The sequence below is a fragment of the Pseudonaja textilis genome, chromosome 8 (genome assembly GCF_049901715.1).
Source record: "Pseudonaja textilis isolate UNSWEBS1 chromosome 8, rPseTex1.2, whole genome shotgun sequence".
NCBI classification, from domain to species: Eukaryota; Metazoa; Chordata; class Lepidosauria; order Squamata; family Elapidae; genus Pseudonaja; species Pseudonaja textilis.
The window spans coordinates 31327500-31354139 of record NC_141997.1 but is presented as its reverse complement, the minus strand read 5'-3'; the positions used below and the strand labels follow the sequence as shown (position 1 = coordinate 31354139).

General features: G+C 37.1%; 1 protein-coding gene across 1 annotated transcript in view; it reads right to left on the bottom strand.

The window, feature by feature from the left end:
• UGGT2 (UDP-glucose glycoprotein glucosyltransferase 2) overlaps positions 1-26640 on the bottom strand; it is a 72746-nt gene that overhangs the window by 45393 nt on the left and 713 nt on the right. Inside the window, exons 2-11 of the mRNA XM_026708351.2 lie at positions 22727-22809; positions 14461-14591; positions 13272-13384; positions 12389-12563; positions 10820-10916; positions 10355-10427; positions 8756-8856; positions 6544-6643; positions 3250-3310; positions 1382-1473 (exon numbers count right to left, since the gene is read on the bottom strand). Coding sequence (XP_026564136.2) covers positions 1382-1473; positions 3250-3310; positions 6544-6643; positions 8756-8856; positions 10355-10427; positions 10820-10916; positions 12389-12563; positions 13272-13384; positions 14461-14591; positions 22727-22809 — 1026 coding nt within the window. The remainder of the gene's footprint in view (positions 1-1381; positions 1474-3249; positions 3311-6543; positions 6644-8755; positions 8857-10354; positions 10428-10819; positions 10917-12388; positions 12564-13271; positions 13385-14460; positions 14592-22726; positions 22810-26640) is intronic.

Below are 26640 nucleotides of genomic sequence, written 5' to 3'. Positions count from 1 at the left end.
AGAAAACTCTTCCATCTGCTGGGGGCTTCCCTCCTTCAGCTCCACACCCACCGTCCCCACTGGGATGTGGTCAATACCTGGTTCAGGCCTCAACAGGAATAACATAACAATCACAGAGATCAAAGTGGCAACAGAAATGCAAGGCCGCAGCAGTATTATTATTCAAAGGCTTTGAAAAATAAAATATATTGAAAAGTCTGTGCAGGTGCACTTCCCTGGGAATGGGATTCCAAAGTCAGGAAGATCACCATCGGAAAGGCTCACTCCTGGGTAATAATCTCCCATATCTCAGAAAATCTTAGGGTAGCAATAGCAGTAGCACTTAGACTTATATACCACTTCATAGTGCTTTACAGCCCTCTTTAAGAAGTTTAGAGTCAGCGCATTTCCCCCAACAATCTGGGGCCTTCATTTTACCAACTTTGGAAGGATTGAAGGCTGCGTCAACCATAAGCAAATCAGGATCGAACTGTTGAACTGCTGGCAGAATTAGTCAGTCAAAAGAAATAGCCTGCAATACTGCAATCTAACCACCGTGCCACCACAGCTCTTCTAGGTGTACAAGGGAAGAAGTGTTCCTTCACTTAGGGTTGGTGCAAAGGTGGTGCGTTACTATAGGCATGTGGGGGATGGGATGCTGCAGTGCTGGATGAGCATGGCTGGACAGCTGTGGCACTGTGCATGCATGCACTACAGAATGTGGATGTGGGGTACTGTTGGTGGATGATCACTACAGGAATCTTGTACTCCTTAGAAGCTCCTCAGGGGAAAAAAGCAATGGGACTTGTGATTTCCCCTTCGGGAACCTGGCAAGGAACATTGCAAAGGGCAATCATGTGATTATGAGGATGCTACAACAGCCAACAGTCTTTGAGGACTGGCCATAAGTACCACTCATTCAGCACTCTGAATGGTAACTGAATGAATAACTGAGAACCGCGTGTATTGCAACTTTAAAGGGACAAAAAGGACCCCAAACTAGTATAGCTTCCCCAATATTGTATCCTCCAGGTATGTTGGGACTGTAATTCCTATTAAGCAAGGCCAAATTTGGGGAGCTGGATATTCTAAGCATATCTAGAGCTCACCAGAAGGAAATGGGATTTACTAATATATAGTTCCACTGGATATGGTAAGATGTTTCACATGCTGAACGACATTTATTTGGTTTTTAGGACTGTCATCTTACACTTACACCATTAATTTGAACAAATACTGTTTTAGAGACTCATGGAGGTGATGTAATAGCTAACAGCATTCACCAACAATTCTGAACTACGCATAACAGAACAAGATATCAACCAATTTTCTTGGAGTAAGGAGTAATTTAATACAGATGACTAAGCATTCTGGATGATAATCAAGCTGTAAAGTATTTTACCTAAAGGGGTCACGAAGATCCAAGTCAATTGGAAGGCCATTTAGAAATAAACGTGCTTCACCAGGCTTAAGTTCAAGAGATTCATGCAAACGCTGGAAAAGAAAGGAAAAGTTTGCCATCAGTTAATTAGCCATTTTTTAAAAACAAACCAAGAAATAAACAAATGTTTGGGATATCAACATACTTCAAATGGAAGCAATGCTATATTCATTTGAACTGAATCAATTTTAACATCCTAGTTATTTTTCAAGATAAGGAGATCTTCTTGATTTCTGCAAAATAAATCTGATACTAAATATTCCTTAATGAGATTTTAGAAGATTGAATGATATTGTCAGCCGATCTTCAAGATGTTCGTGTTCCCAAGATACAAACCAACAAGCACTGAAGTATGCAGTCGTTTATTTGTACAAGTAACACACATCCCATCCAGCGATAACGGCTTGAATTCCAATTTAGGTTAGCACTAGGAGTGTTTGCCTTCCAGCGCTCTTTTAGTATAACTCCACCTATCTAATTGCAGCTACCTCCTGTAGACCGCCCTATTCTAATTACCCATGTATCCAACATTTCCTAATATGACTAGTTACCTAGACTATATTCCCCTGCCATAGCCTCAAACACTATGCATTCTCCCTATCACCGATCCCCTCTACTTCCCTGAACACCCGTAACACCCGATGTATAAATCCCCCCTGCCCGCACTCATCCCCCCTCCCCGCAGTACAGTGGAGCGCCCCAGCCACTTCATGTGGGAATTCCCATTTAGCCTCCCCTCCCAGGTAGCAGTGCGAGACAGTGTCATAGGGAATCCCTGTTCCGCTTCCACTTTGTCGCTGGTGGGAGGGATCCCCGATTAAAGTCTCTTTATTCTTGTATTGCTGGCAGGCGTAGTCGAATATGGAGCCCAATAGATATTTACATATTCACAGTTTCCATCAGATACGTTTAAAACTGGTTTGACAAATTACGGGCCACAAATTCACGTTCAGCATTTGTCATGAAATGTATCCTAACTATCTGAAAAAATTAGGACAGCTCCTTCCTCTTGCTTAAATCCAAGATTTTAAAAATTCTTGCTGTAATTCCTGGTTTCATCTGTCCCAACCCAAAGCCTTCTGGATGCAGAATGGGACAATTTGTCATGGCCAACTCACCATAGCCAATTTGCCACAGGACAACTCATGGAAGAACAGTTCAACAATTCAATTTAATTATTTATAATAATTAAAAAATTATTATTCATTCACATTTCATTTTGTCCCTCCTTTGGCATCCTTTCTTTAATCATTGTATTCCACTATTTCTTTGATATTAGTATAACTCTTGTTCTGCAGCAAATTGTCCTGCAGCAAGTTGGTCATAGCAAGTTGGCTATTGGTGAGTTGGCTATTGGTGAGTTGGCCATGGTAAGTTGGCTGTGGTGAGTTGGCTGAGGTGAGTTGCCCTAGACCCTTCTGGATGTATTTGGCTACAATTTGAAACATTCACGGGCAGTCCACATCTGGGGGATAACAGTTTAGAAAGGCTGGCTCTGCCCCTATTTTATCCCACCATGATTCAGTCTGAAGGAGGTCGTTCCATCTTCCTCAATGGGAAGACCAGCCTAGACAAAATGTTGTTGTTTTACTTTCTCATATTAAATCAAATTTGTCTGATGGCATATTATGAAATATTCTCAGTTCTGATTTTATTTTTAAAAAAATGCTTCGGTCAGAAGTATTGAATTTGCTATAGTAACAAATAAGTAATCATAACAAATTATGACAAATCCTGATGCCTAAATCATTGCACCAATCTGACTCTCATCTCCTAGTAGTAGACAATAAATTCTTTCATTTCATATTTTAAAAAGAGTAAGTACAAACCTTTTGATTTTCTTCTATTTCTTTTCTCATTTGCTGGTTTACTAGCACTCTAGTCAAGGATCTAGAGAAAAGAATATGAAAAAATTACTAAGTACGGTAATTGTTCTGCGTTTAAATATTTATTCATCAATAAAGTGTGCCACAGTCCAGTGTGGATGTAACACTAAATTATGATTATAGAACTACATGGCTGAAACATGATCCGTCTTCGGCTCATGTGCTCCTTTCCTCCTCTAAACACTGCCCCCATGAGAGTAGAAATACTAAGTTCCTGCTTAAATTTAATTTCAATTTGCTAATATATTACTACATTTTAGATCAGGGTGTCCAACCTTGGCAACTTTAAGACTTGTGGACTTCAACTCCCAGAATTCCTCAGCCAGAATTCTGGGAATCTGTTGAAGTCCACAAGTCTTAAAGTTGCCAAGGTTGGACACCCTGTTTTAGATTATCCAGAATAATCCCATAGATATTCTTGTGCATAAATGGCAGTTGATCAAAATTTTGCAACTTCCTTTGATGTACAGTACATAGCAATAGCACTTAGACTTATGTACCTTATATACTTCACAGTGCTTTACAGCTCTCTCTAAGTGGTTTACAGAATCAGCATATTGCCCCCAACAATTTGGGTCCTCATTTTACAAACCTTGGAAGGATCAAAGGCTGAGTCAACCTTGAGCCCGTTAGAATCGAACTACCAAACTGCTGGCAGTTGACAGTCAGCAGAAGTAGCCTGCAGTACTGCATTTTAACCACTGCGCTATGATGGCTCTATATGGCATGTACATGGAAATTTATTCTTCAGGAGTGTATAAATTCAATTCCTGGCCTACCTGAATATGTAATAATGAGCAACTGTATTAAATCATTTCAAAACCCTACAATGAATAAATACTAAATTAATATTTATCTTCATGGACCCATGTGCTCTGTATTGGGATATTTTCCTCCTTCTCCAATCAACTGGAGAGAAATGCATTTATTGTGGCTAGAGAAAAGGCAATCTAATGCCACTCATAAATAGTAGTACTGTCAGGTAGTTTGCAGAGATGTGTTTCTTATTAATGGAGAGGGATACAGATCATCATGACCTTTTGATGGTTGTTTAATCTAATATCTGATCTCTTATTTTAGCATTCGCTCTCTACACCCAATCAACAACTGGAATGAAAATTCAGTGTTGCACATCTTGTTCAATTTCTTTTTCCCAAACTTCTGATAGCACAATATCCCCCAATATATCCAGGGGCCTATCAATGTTGGTGCTGATAATAATGAGCAGTCTGCCCTAGGTACGGGCAATAAGAAGGTGCTATAGAATTTCTGGGCACTTTTATCTCGGAGGACCTCTCATAGACTATGAATGCTAACATGCTTGTAAAGAAGGCACAAAAGAGGTTGTCCTTCCTGAGAATGCTCAGGAAGACAAATCTATCTCAGTATCTACTTCTGTCCTACTACCGCAGCACCATTGAGAGTGTCCTGACATACGACATTCTTGCATGGTATGGGAGCAGCTCTGTAGTGGACAAAAAAGCTCTAAAGAGAATCATTAAAACTGCCCAGAATTTCATCAGGCTCCAGCTACCAGCTGTGGATGCATCTCGCTGTTTGAGGAAGTCACACAACTCTTCCCATCCTGCTTACAATCTTTGTGAACTGTTGCCTTCTGGAAGAAGATACAGAGCAATTAAAACTCGGACTACACGTTTTCTGAAGTTTTTATCCCAGAGCTATAATTGCACTTAACAATGAAGTTGAGGACCACCATCAGTGAGCTGTTGGACAGTATTACTTGGTCTGTTGTGTGGGTGCTTGTGTGTATTAGGGGGCAGGGAATCTTAGTAGGTGAAGGTGTGTTTGGGGATTGTCATGTGTGTGCGCGCGAATGGATCTGGTCTCTGGGTGTTATGTGAATTTTGCTGCAGGTGTATACTGTGTATATACGTACAATCACAATAAAGTATTGTTATTATTAAAGACGGAGGCAAGCAGCTGGTATGAAATCACGCTGCCACCTGCACAATGAACACAGTGGTGGTGTAGAACCATTAGAGGGGAAAAAATGGTACCTTCAGTCAGTTTTGACTCTTAGCAATTACTCCCTACCCTTTTTTGGGAAGTGGCTTTACCGTTTCTTCTTTCTAGGGCTGAGAGCATTATCCAGCCAGGCTAAGGCAAGATCGGAACTCGTAGTCTCCTGGTTTCCAGTCTAATACCTTAAACTCCTGCACCATCAGCAACAAAGGATTCAGGGGGTGGGGGGTTATTAAAAACTATTCTCTTCAGTTGTCAAATATCTTGAGTACGCTACTGCAAATACCCAAGTAGCTATTTTGAAACAAACAAATTTATTCGCACGAGACCACTGAACTCACATACATCAAAAGGTTTCACGGTTCCTCAGAAGATCTTAACAAATCTTCCTCAGACGCTCTTAGCAAATAGAGTTACAACTGCTAATTGAGGAGCATGTGTACATTTTTCTCCTTTGCATGGAATTTCTAAACATTATTCTTATGCTACAGACCAACTTTCTTAAACCAAACTCAGCGGATCGGACTTCCAAGTAAATTTTCATGATGCTGTATCTCAAGCAATTTTAGGATAATTTTTTTATGGAAACGGGTGTTTTACCCAATTTATTTATTTTCTTAATGTCTGTTATTCAAGTTTCTGCATTACACATATCATATCTAATACCAACAGCACATTCTCATGCTGCCTTCTTATTATAGAAAGTTCTCACAGAAGTTCAAAAACTAATGCCAGCTGAGTCTTGTAAAATCAATTAAGCACTAAGCAGGATTTGGGATTCAAGACATGGCAGGCAGTGGTATTAGCCTATTATCTGTTGGAATGGTAGAAAAAGGCATTAAGTTCTTTTAGTACATCTTTAGTGACTGCCGTGAGGGTAAATGGAATAAGATCTGAAAACTACATTTAACATGCAAAATACAAGAAAAAGTTCTTTAAAACAACACCAAAGCCTGGTAACATAGGAAATATCACATATGCCTCAGAATGTAAGAAGTAACTTCACTTGGAACAGAAAGCTGCAAAAATCGATCACTGCAATATATGGTATTATTCCCTAAATTTGACAACTTACAATGAGCAGGCCATTTAAAACTGAATATTCATGCTGGATTTTTTTAATTTTATCAATTTTCATTCAAGCTTTTAAAAAAGGGATAATAAAACACATCATCCTAGGGCAAATTAAAACAAATCACAATGATAAGCCCCAAATCCAAACATTCATATGACGATCACAGAAATAAATTGTACCTGGCCTTTACCGGGAAGTTCTGTGCGATGTCTTTCATTACTCTTAATGCATTGTAAACAGGCGCAGAGAGAATTTGAGAGGCTGCTTGCAAACTAATATCTGAAAGAAAATGAAGTGTTGCCAAAGAACCTCACATTACATTCAAAATTTTGTCTACCATACAGGTGGTCCTTGACTTATGAGCATTTGCCTTCAGAACTTGCCTTCAGAAGTTGTAGGGACTTTATCACTGGAGGTTTTAAATAAGAGATTAGACAGCCATTGTCCAGAATGATATATAGTCTATATAGGTATAGCTATATAGCTTGAGCGGGGAGTTAGACTAGAAAACCTCCAAGGTCCTTTTTTCTGACCTAGGCTTTCCCAACAGCACAAAGCTGACTCCTCATCTCGATAAACCCCTTTTATTTAGTTTACAGTGAATTCCTCTCCAGCAAAGTCCCGGCCAACAGTCTTTCGAGAAATTCCATAATTACAGACCTTTATCAGATTTGGAGTGTTGCCAGGCTGGTACCTTTCAGATGCCACACTGTAGCAGACAATACTAGGCAAGAAAGCAGGAACAGGGCTTCAAATGAACTAACTGTCTCCTGCAAGACCCCACTCGCCTTTCACTCCTCTTTTATTCCCTATTGGAGGGGCCATCCACCATCCACCTGTGGCTTTACTCCAAAGTCGACCCTTGTTCTTTAGCTATTCTCTTCTTCTGGCAACTCTGTGCATGCGCACACTGGGAACAGGCTCCAACTGTTCGTCTGCCCCACTGAACTCTGAAGGCAGCTGATAACTGTCAGGTCGCCCTGACCGCATCTCTGCCTCCAACGCAAAGCATGCCTCAGAACCTTCCTCAGACTCCAGGACTGGCCCATGTTCCTCCCCAACCACCTCACTGTCTGAATCTGGCCACTGGCGGGCCACAACAGTCCTTTCCAACACTATTATTCTGTTATTCTAAAGACTAACTATGCAAAGTTGCAATAGCACTTTAAAAACTGATTGATGACTGGTCCTAGCATCTACAATCATTACAATGTCCCTGCAACCATGTGATCAAAATTTGGGTGCTAGGCGTCTGGTATGTTTTTACAATGGTTACAATGGTTACAATGTCCACATTATCACCATGTGTCATCTTCCCAAGGGGCTTCCTATAAGCAAAGCCAATAGGAGAAGCCAGATTCACTCAATAACCGTACAATTCACTTAATGAATATGATACAAAAGGTCGTAAAATCAGGCAAATTCACTGAATTGGCTAGCTTCATAAAATGTATTAAACCTGATTATAAACTAAACCAACCCCCAAGAAAGCATATGAGGACTTAGCATGTTTTGTGCGCCCTAATCCACAGGTAAACAGATTATGATTTGTGAATCATAAAGATTATTAAGGTTCTCCTTGTCAAATACAATATCAAGTCATGTTCTGGGTTTACATTAAGCTTAATTTTAAAGAATGACAATGCAGGATCTCACATAAACATTCAAATCATATTTTGTTACAGTCCAAAGTGGAATTCAGGAAGAAAATTAAAGCACAAATTGGAAACATCAGTTAGCTCTCTGTCCGAAACACACCAAATTTATTTTAAGATTAAATTCAGAAGGACCAAGATAAGTAAATTTTAGCTTCTTCAATAAAGACTGTTTCAGTTTTCATTTTCCTAACCAGTGCATATATAACATAAAAGTTATAAGAAATAATGACTAATAATTTAAAAAGGAGAAAGATAGCATATTATATAACTGTCATGTTATGATGAAAAAGCTTAATTTTCTGAAAAATTCATGGTTAACTTCCCTCATTGTCATGTTGTGAATATGACAAAATAGCTTTTAAAGTACCATTCATTTTTTATTTTACAAAGATAACACTTCATAGTCTATTCTCATACTCTGATAACAGCATCGGTAAAGAAAAAATACTGTAAGGATATCAGGCACAAAAGATTTAAATATTTTCTTTTTTCAGTCCCCTTTGCACCAAAAAAAGTCCAGCTAAACAGAAAAATAATTCCTTCTTTACTTTTTGAAAAGCCATAGTATTTATGTTCTTTATACAGCAATGATATTTGATTTGTATACCTCCTGCAATTTCCTCTCTTACGAAAGAAGTTTAATAGCATACAGACAAGGTTTCCAACTGAAACCTGGAATTATTACTGGCACATAGTATTTCACAAAGATGAAAACCAGCATAATGAGCAATACCTTTTAGTTCCCACAATTTCAAAGGTTCTGTATTATCACTGCTTTCAATCAGGTATTTTTTCAACTCTTTCAGATTGTCTTTGAGATCAGGATGGTTCTCCCTGGTTTATAAAATATAAACAAAGTTAACATTAAAGAGCATTTATACATATGAGATTACAGATAAAGAGTCATAGAGCTGGAAGAGTCTCAAGGGTCATCAAATCCAACTCTCCTGCTTGGTACAATATTTGCTAAAGCATTTTGGATGGGTGGCTATCCAGCCTTTGTCTGAAAAGCTCCAGTAAAGAGGAATATATCACTTCACAAGTCAGCCAGTATCACTGATTGAAAGCAGTTGCTATCTAGAAATTCCTCCTAATATCTACCCTGTTTCCCCAAAAATACGACCTACCCTGACAGTAAATCCTAGCTTGATTTTTACATGCGTGCCCAATATAAACCCTATCCCCCAAATAAGCCCTAATTAAGAACCCGCCCACTCCAGAGCGGATGGGTAAAAATTAAGCTAGGGTGGGGATGGGGGGGTAGAGCTGCCCTACTACTTAACTTTGGATAGTTGTAGCCAGGCCTTGCACACTCTGACACCTGCCTTGCTGGCCCATTTCTTCTGCAGCCGGCAAGGTTGGGAAGGCTTTCCTGAAGGCCTCTGTAGCTGGTAACAAAGCTCCCGATCGATCCAGAGCTCTGTTATTGGCTGCAGAGGCCTTCAGGAAAGACTTGCCAGCTGCAGAAAAAGAAGTTCCTGAAGGCCTCTGACAGCGAAAAGGAGGCCATAAGTAAGGTTAGTCAGTAGTTGATATCTCCGAAAATAAGACCTGGTGCCTTTTTTGTGGCCAAAAAAAAAAAAAAAAGACAGGGTCTTATTTTCGGGGAAACACAGTAACTTAAGTCCATTTCCATTCCACCGCCTATTTCCATTACTGGTTCTGGTCCTGCCCTTTGGGGAATGAGAGAACAAGCCTATTCCTTCTTCTGTGTGACAATTATTTAAATATTTATTCATGTTATAGCTTTAAAACCCACCCAATTAAAAAGGTTCTAGGTAGGTAAATAAATAAATGCAATAACAGACTAAATCACAGTTATAAAAAAACCAACAACAGTACCAATAAACCTAAAAGAATGTCAATAAAACTTTGCCTTTTGCTAAAATTAGGATTGTTCTTTAATATTGTTCCATTTTTTCCAAAATACACTAATATAAACAATAAATTGCAAATAAATAACTTCCTGAACTTAAATTTAAACAATTTAAAAAAGTGATGCCCTATGAAGCTATTCTATTCTTGTTTTCCTTCGTATAATCAAATGAGGCACTTGGAATGATTTATTTGTAGTGCATACTAGTAATTTCAAAGCTTAGCCAAAGCTTAGCCAATTTTAGCTGAGCCTAAAATTTCTGTTACCAAGTAAGAGACTGGTTAATTGAGTTTTGCCCCATTATATCCCCTTTCTTGACAGAGTTGTGAAGTGAATGACACATTTATAATATCATAAATTGATTTTTTCAATACAATTCTTTTAATCTTTGAAATATAATAAAGTCATTCATTTATTCAAATGTAAAATGAAGGATTGGGATTGAAATCAACTTACGTTAACGTATCAAAGAGAAATCCTTGGACCTCACTATCCTTGTTATCTTCTTCCTCTGTTCTATTTCTTGTGCCTAAATATACATCAAAAGAAAATACGACAACATATTCAGTTTGCAAATGATTGTTTTCCTGCTCCAAAATGAGCAAAAGGAAATTACAGACAAGATTTCCATTAGAGAAGAAACAGAAGCCATGATTGATGTACATTACAATTCAGCGGCTTCTATCTACAAAAACATTACAAATGTACATTACTATATTGATTCTCAGTGCCATGGCTACTTTTGCCATCTTCCCCCAAAAAGAACTAAGAGTGTGTGTCTGGAAAATAATTACTGCCCTAATATCGTATTTTCCATTATCTTCCATTATCCATGGGGCTATGCAAAAGTTTACTGCCTCAATAACCTGACATATGTTTTGTCCTAATATTTTCCAGTTATACCAGGGAAGAAAAATGTACCTTCAACTTGAGATTCATCCATCGCTTTGTATTCTGTACTCTTTATTGCAAGTTCCACACCATATCCAGACAAATACATCTTCTCAGTGCTACGTTTCTGGATTAAGCATGCATAGTTTAAAAAAATGTGTTATGAAATCATTACTAAACATTAGGTTTCCAGGAAAGAAATGGCAATCTAACACAAGTGCATGATCCATTCTTTACTAATCACAGTGTAGCATTACACACACACACACACACACACACACATACAGAGGGACGGAGAGAGAGAGAGAGAGAGAGAGAGATGGAGAGAGAGAGAGAGAGAGATGGAGAGAGAGAGAAAGAGAGATCCACTTTATTTGCTGATATTATGAAAACTGACAATATCATCAAAGATTTTAAGATTCTGGTCCTCTTGTGAAGTTCTGTTCATTTCAAAGAAATATTTTTATTCTGGCATTGTTAGGAATGTGAGTCACCTAACAGCTATTTGGGATGGAAATATCTAAACCAGGATAGACATTTTAATACTGTCTCTTTAAGAAAATGCAAAACTGTAATTGGGTATGGTTTCTCAAACGGCCATAAGATGGAGCCAGAAACCTGAAAATTCTCCCTTTTGTTTTAGTCTTAGTCTCAGAAGAAAGTGTGTCTCAGTCTCTGTTGCCTTCTGTTGGAGAGTTTTGCTGTTCCTCCTAATTGACTGATATTCTTGGATTTGCTGTAAGTCTGATACTGAACTTTTTTTTTTATACTGGAATTTGTTATTGGATTATCCCTGGACTGAAAACTGACTGATTTAACCTGTGAATGACTTTGGACTGTGTTTGAACTTTGCTTAAACCTTTATTGAAAGTAAAAAACCTACATTTACTGTACGGTGTATCTGTGTGCTGTGTGTGTATTATTCAAACACTACTCTCAAATACGTTTCCCTGTACGCGCTCATTTTTCTAACGGGGAATTACCTCAACAGACATCTGTGTCGTGGTTGATGGGCTTGGGACCAGGTTATCTGAGGGAACATCTTCATCCAAGAATTTCTATCCATCCAATCAGATTCAATAGCTTATGGGATCTGCAGCGCTCCCAAAGAGTGCTGACTGTCAGGAACTAAAAGGGCTTTTTCTGCTGTAGGCACTGCCTTAAGGAATATTCTTCCCTCAGTATCAGAACAGTCTCAACATTGCGGGCTTTTCACAAAGCTTTACAAACTTGACTATGTACTGCACCTAGGCCTGGAACTCATAATGTGTGAAAGGCCCGTTAATATTGGCTTTAGTATTAATTCATTAATCATCACGGCTGCTGTTTATTCTTATTCATTTTGTGGATGTTTCTATTGTTTTAATGTCTTTTAATTTATTTTAACTGCTTTAGTATTTTAGAATTGTAAGCTGCCCAGAGTCACCTGGTTGAGTTGGGCAGCTATAGAAATTGAATGAATTAATGAAGCTGCAGTTATCTTCTATAAAACACAATTTGGGAACTAAATATTAAACACTGCAGCACATTGAAAACTTGAAAGAAATCATTTTATTCTAAAGTTAGATAGCTAACAATAACATTTCCACATATACCTACCTTGACAAAATGTCGGAGAATGTAAACAAATTCTCCCTTTTGTGCTTTTTCAGATAAGACATTGTGAAATGTGGCAAAATCTTTGGTACCCACTTCAGCATAAAGGATCACGACTACAGCAGGTTCCTTGAGTACAGGGAATTTATGATCTCCTTTGAAGAGATATGGTTTGGGCCTTGGATTAAGAAAAAGTCACGTTCAGCTCAGTATGAATTATACTTCAGTGAATGTGCCAAAAAGCGACAACCAGCCAAGTATGTAATCATGCAAATCTAAAAGTTACCTACACCAAAGTTAGTCTTGTTGTGTTGATGTGGAGTACTGTATGATACTTGGATTATAACTAGTTGTGGAATAGCATCAACAAAGCAATGAAGTTGTTTTATTTATTGTGCAACATGGAACCATTAGAGATTAACGAACAACATCAACTGTAGCTTGACTCATGCTTGATTGAAAATCCAGTGCTAGAGGAAGAACGTTTATTCTCTTGAATAAAATGTGATCCCTATCCATGTTGCCTATTTTGCTTAATGAAGAATCATATTATTTTGCACACAAAAATTGCTTCAGTGACCTGGATTTTACTCATTCTCCTTTCCATCTGGTTTAAGCTATCATTGAGTGAAAAATATGTGTGTTGTGAGAGGTTAGTATTGGTAAGCTTACTGGTACAGAGCAAGCCAAAGTCAGGAAAAGACATCTTAACAACTTTTGGAAAGGAAATATCCTGTTATTGGAGAGTCAAGCAATAGGAGGACTTTGAATTAAATCTCTGTGGGTATCATGAGGAATGCATATCACTGTGTTTAATATTCATTTTGCATGGGGTAAAGAGCTTAAAATGTATTTATATTTTTAAAACATAGCTCACTACACTCACCTTGATTGAGCTGACATCAGAAGCTTCTTAATTTCATTAGTTTTACAGGTGCTTTTCCCATGGATAACCACAAAGGCATTGCATCCTTTTGGGGGTGGCTCAAGAGCTGCAATCTAATATTTCAACAATTACATTCTATGGCAATACATTCTCATTTCATATTACAAATAATGGAGCCTACTCAACTACTATCTTGTTGTGCTTAAGTGCCAAGCCTGGGAGGAGAAAAATTAATATACATATTCAAAACCCAGGAAAGAACAGAGCATCAATTTTTCCAGACTCAGTCATAATCAATATTGCTAGCCTAGCAAAAGAACAATAGAAAAGTTTTAAACAAATGGTTCAACATGCTTCTATAATTGCAGTGCACTTTATAATGTAAAACTTTCAAAAACTGATTTTATGAATTGCTGAAACATACTTGAGGCTGGTGCATTTCTATCCAGGTAGTTATAAATATGACCTTCTTGGATATCAGCATCTACCAATTAAATTTTTTGGGAACATTCACACTACAGAGAAAGGACAAACTTGAAATTTGGATCTTTAAAAGCAAATTAGTTAATTCTAAATAATAAAGGATTTTTTTTTCCTGAAAAGATATAATTTCCTAGTATGGAATCAAATTATTCAAAACTTGGAAAGAAGGGTCCAATGGGAACAATGTCCCAGCCAATGGGACACTGGAAGTTGTAATTCAGCATCTGATGTCTGCAATGACATCAGTCTCTATACTTAGCTTTATAAGATATTCATATGATTCAACTAAAGGTACCAAACTGCATCCTCCACAACTCTATAATATATAAGATGAGAATGTGTATTTGGAGTAATATAGGTTCTCCTGCATTATAGAGGCCAAGTGGAAATCTATTTCTCACAAACTCTGAATGAAGTCCTGGAGAAAAAGATCATTCAGATGCCTGCTTCTTGGCCTATTTCCACTTAGGACTCCTCTTGGCTAAGGATTGGTGTTTACAAGGTAGCCATCAAAGGTAGATGAAGGGAACCATTAAAGTCATTTAAACCTCGTGGCATACATGTGCAAGAGAATTGCTTGCTGAGTGAAAGAAGCCAGTAAAAGGAGCTATTTTTTAAGAGTTTCTATTTGAGATGGTTCATATGACATAACCTGAGAACTGTAACCATGCACAGGTTCCTAACATGAACAGCCAATTTTACATACCTGCCGAAACATCTGAATAGTTGGGGAAAATGCCCGCAAGGAAAGAGAAAATTTCAGAAGATTAATCTGCAAATTTGATAGGAACTGCCCAGCTTTCTTCAGGAGTAAGTCATAATAAGAATGCTCTGAGACTATATTAAAAAGAAAAGAAATATAAATGAAATATAAAGTATCTTGGCAAAACAAATTATTTCTGGCACTAAACTTTCAATACCAGCAGCTTGCCAACACAGTGTACAACTTTATAGTTATGGCTTGGGAAGAAGAATGGAAGTAGTCAAGTAAGAAAGGCCGAAGAACAGAGATAGGTATAACTACCAGGTAAAGCCATTCAAAGAAGCATGATGTTGAAAACTTAATTACTGGAAGAACTTCTTTTTAAAAAACTATAATTTTATCAGATTTTAATAAAGATAAAATCTAACAAACTAATATTTAGAATAAAGAAAAGAATAAGCAAGCCAAAACTACACACACACACACACACACACACACACACAGAGAAAGAGAGAGAGAGAGAGAGAGAGAGAGAGAGAGAGAAAGAGAGAGAGAGGAGCTTCTGATTCTGTGGGCACAGAATAAACTTTATTTTTTTATAATCTAAGTCTTTCTAATTATCAAAACAGTATTATAAGTTCATTTTTTTTGTTTCATACAAAAAGTCTCTAAGGATTTTCCAGTCAGCAATCAAGTTTTGATAGTCTTTTTTTTTTTAATCGAAGATGTCAATTTGGCCATCACGGTAAGATCCATTATTTTCATCATCCATTCCTCCATTGTGAGTAATATCTTTCCATCTTTGTGCAAATAATAATCTCATTGTAGTTATCTCATATAGCAACAAAATTCTAAGACTTTAAATCTTCTTTCTAACTGTTAATCAGTCACAAATTAAAATAAAACACTTTTTATTAAGGATTATATTATATTAATCAGATAAAACAGATACAAAAATAGAATACATTAAATAAAAATACATTTTAAAAACTGTAGGAAGTGCAAAACATCCCCCAGAAAGAACATAAAAAATAAGGGGGGAAAAATCTTTCTCCTTTATCCCCAGCAAGAATATTCAACATTAACAATTGATCAGTCTGATACATCATCATTCTATATCTCACCCTATTTTCTATAATCTTATCTCTAAATCCTCAGTTGGTCTGATTAGTCCCAAAGGTCCAGTAAAACATAACAAAATACCTAAACACACACACACACACACACACACACACACACAAATGTTGTAGGTTCATTTCTATTTAAAACCTAACCAAACTGTCCAGGGCCACACACTGGACACATTTCTCCCAGACAACCTCTCCAGTGACATACACCAACAATACAACACTCGATAAAAATTATCTTCATGATCGTAATGATCAATGTAAATTTGAATCCTTTCAACCACATATTCCACTGCAGTCAATTGTACATTGTAATCAAAATTCTTAGGACACTTTATCATATATTCTTCTTCTGTTTCAAATTTTAATAGAGGTTTATACAATTTTAGCAATAACATGTTCACAATTTATACATAGTTCTAATTCAAGCTGTCTTACACCGTTTGATTTATATTTGAATTTTCTCCTTGACAAAATTCTAGTATAATTCCAGTATAGTATTTCATGATGAGTTAATTGTTTGTAGCTGTCTACTATTTCTTATCTATAAAATGTTTCGTGCTGAGACCCAAAAAGTTATTTTCGGACATAATTTGTACCTATTCCATATTCTCAAAACCTGTCCCAAATTATCTGCAAAAGCTCTTAAATTGTATATCTCTTTTTATTCTTATTTAAATATTTTTATTTAAACTTTTATTCTCACAATCCTCTCATCCTGTTTATGCCTCTGTTCAGACATCCAAGAACTCAAATACAAAGGAGAAAGATAGTGGGGAAAACTGGTCTTATTCATTTTTTAATCTTACATGGTTTTGTTAGATCAGGATTCCAGCAATTGCTCTAATTAAATCATGATTCTCGAGCCAAACTTCAAAACTTTCATTAGAGGCGACATTCATTAGAAGCTCCCTGTATGAAGCCAACTTTGGCATATGTAATTTACAGTAACCTGTGGTCCTGTTTCCCCTCTCCCCCACTTCGGTATCTCATAAACCAGATTATCCAATTGAGCAAGTTCACAGGTTGGGTGTCATTCACATTCTCCAATTAAATATATTTGCAGGCAAAAACTCTGGTATTTTAGCTACAATCTTTTAAAGATAAAAGTTGGAATGTACTTTCACTTTCAACTGCTCTTCCAGATCCCCCCCCCCCTTTTATGGCACCTACTTAAACAGGCATAGGAATGTTTTATGAGTTGACACATTAACAATAATTTGTACTTTCTGAAAGGATAAATTGACTTCACCCATTTTATAAAATCCTCTTTAAAGTACGCATCTTTCAAAACTTTAAATAGGAAACAGGAAAATCCAACTGAAACAGACAAAAGCCTTCTCTGCATCTAAAATAATTAATGCAGCTTGTTTTCATTGTGTTGTTGCAAATATTCATCTGTTAATTGGCTTTTGGATAAATGATCTTTAGGAACAAATTCTTGCGGAATTATTTTTAATCCATTATCCAGAATCATCGTGAACAACTTACAATCATTTTCGATAATGATATTGGTCTGTAATTTCTTGTTAAAAGTCAAAATTTTTCCTTCTAAATATTAGGGCTATATTGGGTTCCTGCTAAAATAAATTCCTCACCCAATTTTTTATCAGTCAAATATTTTCTATCCTTTTTTCTAATATGAGTTTTCTTATAAGAAACTGTTCTGTCTCACTTTTCTTCTTTCCCAAAAGAAGAAATACAAACTCACACAAACTCACACAAACACAGGCAGGCAAGCTGGCTCAGACTTCACAGAGTTAATTCTTTGGAACTGATAATATCCTTGGCATTCCAACACTCACTGCCTGCCAAGTCCGAATTGATAACAAATAAAAATCTACTCAAAGAAAATTACAAGGCGGTCCACAAAAACCATTCATGAAGAAAATCTGAAGTAAGATTAAACTTTGTCCCGTACAAAGTTCCAGCCGAAAACACACCCACTTTTATCCCCTGTGGGGTGTGGCTCAATGACTCAGCTCACTCTCCGACCCTCCCACGCCTCCTACGTTGCTGCTCACGTTTCTCCCTACAACGCTGCTTAGGATCAATCCAACACTCTTCCTCTTTACTCCCTGTCAGGGGCTGCTCCGATATGCCTTATTAATCTCAGGCTGTTCCTCTCCTTTGTCTGATGAAACCTGAGGCATTATCAGGGAGGAAGGCATTGCCAGAGAGGAAGGTCCTGGGGAGGAAGGCATTCCCGGTTCCTCCTCCTCATCTTCCAGGTCTTCTTCCTCTGACAGCATAGATTCGGGAATTGGGGCCACAACAAGGAACTATGTCCAGCTTTATTATTTTTTTAATAATAACTTTCTCTCTCTCTTTTGCAGAACAATTGCGCCATTGTTATCTGAAAGACCTTCCTGAGTGTATGTGTTGTCAGCCAATGGAAGATCCTGCTATATGAATTGGTGAGTTCTCATTCACAGAGCAGTGGTTCTCAACCATTTCTTCACCATGGACTCCCTTGAAACACCTTTTGTGGCCACAGATCATGGCCACGGACGCCAAGATTTAACAAAACATAACATTTCTTCAAGACTTCATGGATCCCCTGTGACGATATCACATTCCCCCAGGGGTTTGTAGATCTATGGTTGATAACCACTGCAGTAGAGAACTTCACCATAAGTTTGGATGGTCATCTGTTAAAGATGTTAAAGATTTCCTCGTGGACCTGCCCTGAACAGGGAGTTGGGTTTTTCCAATGCTATGTTTCGATGTGGTTGAACCCAAGGACAAAATTTCTTTGTATACCTTCAACAATTGCTTTTATTGTTTTCATTATTTTTCTGTTTTTCTGGTTCTCCAAGATATTTCAACAAATAGTTCACATTTTAGGTAACCGTAATCCTCTCACAGAATCTGGATTATTGAGCAGATTAAAAATAGCAAAATAAATTGTCAAATGAAACAAAAAACCATAATGTGGAAGAAAAGACAACATGAAGGTACCCATGTAAAAGTGAAAAACCACAAGGTGGAATTCATGGCATGATAAACTGAAGTAAACAAAACAGGAATTTTGTTTCCACAAAGTGATTATGGACATGACTCTCTTTTCACAAATAGCAATTACAATTCCATACCTAACTGAACACCTGGGCAGGTCTTGAAGGAATAACAATTAAAACACACCAACCTCACAACAACTGCAACATTAAATTACTGTTGCTTTATTGAATAAAGCATGTAACAATTTAACACGAGGATGGGAGAATATCTAGTCCTGGACACACTTTATGTCTAAAGTTCACCCACTACATCTTGGCTGTTCTTTGACTTTACATACTGAAAAAATGTAGACTTCTAGGAAATGAAAGAAGTTGTGAGGATATTTAGTTCCTTGCCTACTAGCTTTAGATAAGTGTGAGATAAATCTGCCTTGAGCCAGTGAACATGCTCGTGTAGTTTTTTGGCAATAATACAGAAGTGGTTGTATTACCTTCTTCCTTTCTTGAGTACCCAATCTAGCCCACAATCCTTAGCACTTCCTGATATTCTTCCATCCCAATATTAACTGTGTCTGACTTTGTTTAGTTTTTTCAGCATCAGCCAAGATTAGCTTGGTTTTGCTCCTCGCTATGATTCCCAATATGTAATCTGTTCTAATCCAGTTAATACCAGAAAGACTCCATTGGATTGAGAAATGGATCTAAGTGGAGAACCCTAGAACATGTGCTGAGCATTTCCTTTATACTGCCTCTGGAAGCTGACAATTTGTTCCAGGTTGGCTGAATATGATTCTGAATCTGATAACAACTGAGATTTAAAAAATAACTTTACAACTCTATTAAAAGAAATATTTTCCTGACGTTCAAGCAAATCCATAATTACATGAATGAAAAGATAAATAGAAGCATGATCTGATCACAATCAGCTTGATTAAAAGACTCTGCAACATTCTGAACATTCAGTCATAATTCTCACTTTTAATTCCCATAGCAAAACTATTTTTTGCCTCTAAGGACAAGATTATTTTTTTAGCCTCTTTATATTAATAACTTTTCAGCCATCAAGAATAAGGACTAATCCAATCCCACTATCTGGGATTGACTAAATACAAAACCCAGCAAGGCAAATTGTCACAAATACAATCACAATTTGTTCTTGATAATAATAAAGTGTATTCAACAAAACCTAGTGAGTGAGTTCTGGCATTCAAGGTACAGAAAAAATGTTTGATTAGAGAGGTTCATATACCTCAAGAGGGGAAGGATCTAAAGAAAGAAACAATTGGCCAGTCAAGTGTCAGCAATCAGAGATAAGAAATGACAGGAACAGCAGATAACTATGAAAAAATTGCAGGGGACAAAAGGCTGTCTGAATGCCATCCAAAGAGAGTGGGAACAACCTTCTTGGAATTTAAGAAATAAACAACTCCAAAATAAGTATAAAAACACATGAATGACTTAGAAAAAAAAATTTTTTTCCGCTCACTCTCTCATACTCCCAGTTCCAAGATTCTGAAAGTTTGAAAAAGATAGATGCCATAAAATTAAGTTCATTAAAAATTAGAAAAACCAAAAGCTTAGCTTCATCTGCAAAAATCAATACATACATACACAAAACAAAGGCCTACCTGAACAAAATAATCTGTACTGCTTTGTAGAAACCGTATAATGATTTACTTAGATAAGCCTCCAGAGGTATGGTTTGGCGCAATGCCCTGTATGTTATGTTTATATAATGTTCTACATGTTGTTTTGTTCACTGATAGAAAATTTGAGAGCAATTTACAACTTATTCTTTTCCGAAGGCAACATAGAGAATAGGTACAATCATTCCCTAATGGTAGTCATGGCAATTGTTGCTCCTCACAGAAATAAATGTACAGGCACGCATGTTCCAATTCACACTGAGGTTCATCATTTGTAAGAGAAAAATAAGCACTGTTATTTGCCATTCTTACATCCACCAAAGAAACTCATTCAGGCATTGACTTAGCAGATCTATCTACAAAAGTGCCTAAGTATGATATACTGGACAATGTTTTAAATGGGAAACCGATGAAGGTAAGGTCATGCCGCCCCCTCTCCCTCAGCTACAGAGGTTAGGGGGGTAACTTTGGGCTTCTCCAATTTTCAAACAGAGGCAACGTCAAGTGTCTCAACTTTGTCAGTTAGAAAAGGAAGACTCTCAAATCTATTGTTAACAAAAGTATTCTTTACTAAAGCCAAATGTTTACAGAGTAGCGAAGTCAGAACTGAAGTTTCATACCCAAAGCATCTGGTTAACTTTTCGTTTCTCCTTACCTTTCCCCTGGTTATCTTAAAACTATCCAATTACATTCAAACAAATTGTTTTGGCAACAGTCCCTGGCTTGGTGGGCTGGAGGGAGTCACATTCCACTCCATGACCTTGAAACGGCCAGCAGCTCCCTCAGGACTCACAAAGAGTACTTCAAATTCCCCTCATCCCATGGCAGTCTGGCATCTGGTGAAGCATGGCTGGTGTAGCAGGGTGACAGTCCCGACAGGCATCGGTACAGAGATAAAATTCATCTTCAAAGGATGTCTTGAAATGTTTCCTTTCTATACAATCTCTGGATTGGCAAAAGTTAAAATGAAACTAGAAAAAAGAAGCAGGGTCCTCAGGTTGCCTTGGAATTCTTCCTGTACCTATAGAGGTTTTCTATAACTGAGGAACATTTATTTTCACTCATACTTACTTTAACTTAGTTTTGTTCTTTGTAAAAAAAAAATCTGCCTTTTTAACATCTGAGTTAGATAATAAAGGCCTTGATTTTACAAGTCCTAGTATTATACCATCTGTTAAAATAGAATAAGCCACTTCAATCCAAGGCAACTCACTTCAAAATTCTCCTTTAATGACTCTGTGCCCCATGGATCTGTTCCAATACACATTTCATGCTTTGGGGTTGCTATACATGTAAAAACCATATATATGAGCCTACTGCAGGCTTTTTCTGCTGACTTTTGGGCAGTTCAAATCCCACTGGCTCAAGGTTGACTCAGCCTTCCATTCTCCCGAGGTGGATAAAATAAGGACCCAGATTGTTGGGGGCAACATGCTGACTCTGTAACCCGCTTAGAGAGGAAAGCACTGTAAAGCGGTATTTTAGTCTAAATGCCATTGCTATATCATGAATGCTGGGTTTTATAAAATGACAGGGGCAGCTTTTACCAACTTAGTTACCACTTTTACCACTTAGTTGAAACCTTTCTAGATAAGGGTGATCACACACCTGTGTTCTGGATGGTTGCTTCTTATGAAGAGACCCCAGGATAGAATTGCCCTGTGGCTCTGAGTACCAGGAAACAAAGGGGTCAATTATTAGGCTCACAAGTGTGGTTGAGCCTTTTAAAAGACTTTATGTTTGTAAAAGATACAAACCTTTTAAAAGACTTTATGTAAACTTACTTCCAATTTCTTTCAGAAATTGCCTATTTAACCACCTTAAAGCTATTTAAAATTTTCCAAGTGATAAATTTGAAAAACCAACTGAGGAGTCTATCTTCATCTCTGAACAAAAGAAAACTTAACTGTAAGTTTAAGAACCTTAAAGAATTTGAAATAAATGGCAAGAAGATAAAATAAGATTTTGAACCAAGAATGCTATAAATAATCTAAGGATCCAGACAAATGTGGCATATTGAAACTTTTACCAGTGGGAGCCAGAATTATTTTGTCTACTACTGCAAGTCAAACAAAGATTAGAAACTTTATGGTTTAGAATAACAGAACAATTTAAATTAGATTTAAATTAGACAATGGAGGAAAACAAAGATCCCAGGCAAAACTGCCACCCCCCCCTGCCTTTGATTTGGGATTGGGATTATTTACAGAATTACACCAAGCACTATAACATTTCAAATATTACAGGAGTTGCAGGATCCAATCTGGGTCAGTCACTGGGACCAGAAGCTGGCAGGAATAGCCAATACCCCAGAATATAGGCTAAAGATCCAGATGGATCTCGTGAAATTTGAACACTAGGTCCTGTGAAATTCATGAAATTCAATGTAGATAAAAATAAGGTTTTACACATAGGCAAGAAAATATGTGGTGAATCTAAGCTGGGGCAATGGCTCGCTTGTCTGCAGAGACCTACGTTCGCCATCACGGATATAGCCATTCATATAAAAGATTTGACACATATGTATATTGCTTACCTCCTTTTTGATATATTGTTAGTTCTTTCACCGTTTCCAAAAACTGCCAGAATTTCTCATTGCTTTCTTCTGCAATGAATTCACTGTTAAAATGTATATTTAAAAAAAATTAATGTAGCTCATAACAGATACGTTTTTAAAAATCTAAATATTTATAAGAATGTACAGGTAGTCCTTGACATACAGGTAGTCCTTGACATATGATGGGTCACTTAACAATGGTGTGAAGTTACGACAGACCTCCCCCTCTCCAAAAAGATACTTGGTACTACCTGGTTCTGAAGTTCTCCACAGTGGCGGGATTCAAACATTTTTACTGCCGTTCTGTGGGTGTAGCTTGGTGGGCGTGGCAGGGGAAGGATACTACAAAATCTCCATTCTCTCTCCACACCTGGGCAAAGGTTATTGCAAAATCCCATTCCCTCCCCACCCCACTAACCTGCTTTCCAGCTCCATTCTCCTGTTAAGGGCAACAAAAAATACCCAGCCGATCAGCTGGGACTCAATGGGAGGCAGAGAAGAGATGGGTGAGGCGAGGCCGGTCAGAGGTGGTTCTTTTGCCAGTTCGTCAAACTACTCAAAATTTTCACTTCTGGTTCTCCAGAACTGGTCAGAACCAGCTGAATATCACCTCTGCTGTCTCCCCTCTGCAGTCATGTGTCCGTACTTTGGACATTTGGCTATCTGCTCACATTTATGGCCATTTGCAGCAACCCATAGTGACATGACTGCCATTTATGACTTGTTTTTTTGTCAAAAGCTGGCTTTTACTTGTTTTCTGCAAAAATGCTCCATATCAAACAATGCGGCGTTCATTTAACAATTGCCACAAAAAAAGTTATGAAACCTGATCTGATCACATGAGGACTATTTTATGACTGTCATAACATATCACTGTAATGGGCAGGTTCCATTATCGTTGTATGTTGGTGACTGTACATAATCTACCACTGATTTTAAAAGAAAAAAATAAAATGTTTATTTTGTAAGTCAAAATACCTCATTCAATTTTCAAAATTCAAAATACTTTACATCTATATAGCTTTGTATAAAATGGTTTCTATACTACAGGTTAATAATTCAAGTCAAAGCACTGAAAAAAGATATATGTAACTATACTGTATTGAGGTCAAAAGAACTTAAGGCAGTCAATAGATCTATGATCATGTAAAATGCATGTTGATTGTTTTCACTAATTTCAATTCTAGTTGAAACTAATGGCTATATGAGGAAACATGCTTATAATTGTTCTGCAAAGACCTCTATTAGGGTCTTTATAGAGTTGCAATTACTGAGTCTAATAATATCCACCCTTATAAAAATAATTCAGAATCATAACATTCAGCTGGCCAAGAACCCATCAGACAAGTAATATAAACTGAGGTGATGAATACTACAATATGAGTATAGAAGTTCTACATTTTTTCACACATATGATATTCATAACATTTGAGACTACTGAATATAGATTGCTAAGAAAGACTTGGAATCAAACTCCATACATTTTACATGTACAGAGATTTCATCGGATGTTAATTAGATAAAATCCATAAGGTAACATTTTAATCTGCATAATAATACTTTTTTTCTATCTTTTATATCTATTCCTACCATTCTCTGTTCAATGTATAATAAGAATATAAACTATCTTTGCACAGAATTGGTTCACACATAGCTATAATGGGAATCGTTTGACTTTGACACAGCATGTTGTGTGAATTCAGCTAGCTGTAATTTATTCATTATATATTGAATAATAAATAACTGATGAATTTGATTTGTACATCTAGCTAACAACTGGTTTTTATTGGCTGGCTCAATATTGACTCCATCTTGGCCTATTTATTTCAGTGATTAATTTATTCTGTATCCAATCCAAAGTGGATTGGGAGCTATAGTCTCAAATATGGCTGAATTACAGTCCTTTGCATCAATTGTAATTGTCTATACTACCTGAGCTGATAAAAGCTCAACTCATTTCTCCTGTCTACCCTACATTAATAGTACAAAATTAAAAATTAAGTGATCAGCTGTATTTTTATGATTTATTTAATTGAAAACATAGCAACTTATGTATTATTAATGGAAACAAACGTTCTAACCAACATCAAACTTTTCAAAAGAATCTCAGAGGGCAACTAGCTGACTTGTTTATTGCTAAGACATAGCTTGCATCTATTTTGAGGCTATGGAAGGAACAACAAGCTGCCAAATTGTACACCACTGATTGCTTAGGCAATAAATACATCATCTAAGCACTAGAGAACATTTCTCAACTATACAGTATCAAGTATTTTTTCACTCTTCATGGCACGAGTAGGATTACTTTATGCATGGTTGAATACATAAACATGTGTGTGCATACCTATATTTATGTAAAGTAGAAATAGGCAAAGACTGAAACATCATGTAAAGAACCAACATCAAAACACCAACTTTTGATATACATACCAGTATGTCTTGAAAAATGACAGGGGTTTTCCCTAGCATTCTGTTACCTTATAATTCTTTCCACATGTGTGTTATATTGTAATTTCTATCAACATATCTGTTCATTATACTGATATCTACAGAACAGGGGGTTTCATTAAAAAGATGAAACATGCATTACAATGTCATGAAACAAGCTCTGTGGATTATGTACTTGCATGTCACAAATACAACAAGGCACATTTGGGTTATATTGTTGTATTACATGTTTCATCATTTTCCCCACTTAGTGGATATCATGTCCCAGGACCATTTGAATTCCACAAATATTGACATTTTATTTCCCCATTACAGGACTGGTTAAAACACCAGCCTCTTCCTGTTGGTAATAGCAAAATGGAGATTAAAATAAGCGTACTGAATGAAGGTTAAACATAGGAAAACTTGAAAACTAATCATCTATAGTATTTAATTAGCAGTTTGCAACTTCAAACCTCGTATCTTGAAATAATCTTCCTAAAATTTCAGTCTTTGGGATATATCTTGGAATAAGTCCCCCAAGCAGGCATACAATATAACAGATAAAGGCAATACAACAGATATGACATGACAAACAATGCATTGTATTTATTTGTTTTTTATTCCACTTTCTCCTCCAAGTAGCTCAAGAATGATCTTACAAGAGACCTGCTGAAATGGGTTGGAATGAAAGTATTTAGCTCCAAGCATCCAGGGAACTTCCATCATCAAATGTAATCCAAAGCCAGAGCTTAATGTACTCTCTCTCTCACCTTACTTGCTCAATGGCGTGTTTTGTTAGGATAGTTGCAGAACGTATTCTATCCATGTTGTATAATGGTTAATTCTGGATTTGGGCAAGGGAGCCATATTTGAGTTTCTACTGTAATTATGGGGTCATTGTATATTTTCTGTCAGTCTCCCTCAGCCTGATCCACCTCAAGAGGTCGCTGCAGATAGGCTGGGAGGCGGCCCATGGAGGGAAACAGAGTGGTCATCACACATGTGTTTGATGTCTTTATCTACAATGATGGGAATAATATCCCGTATGTCCCTTGTGTCATGATGCAACTAATGAAAACTACCCAATTTGTATAATGTCATTTTATCTTGCGTGTGGTTGCTAATGGGAAGACCACATGTAAGCGTTCTTGAGCTCTCCAGGCAAAAAGTGGGGTAATACTTTTTGTAAGTCTTTGACTTACAACCAGAATGAAGCCCCAAATTTTCATTTCATACTATGCAAGACCGTTGTTAAATGAGTTTCATCCCATTTTATATTCTTTCTTGCCACCACCCTTAAGTGAACTGCCACGATTGTTAAGTTAGTAACACCATTCTTAAGTGAGTCTGGCTTCCCCATTGACCTTGCTTGTCAAAAGGTTGCAAAAGGTGATCCGATGACCCCAGGGGTCACTGCAACTGGCATAAATACATGCCAGTTGCCAAGTGTCCAAATTCTGATC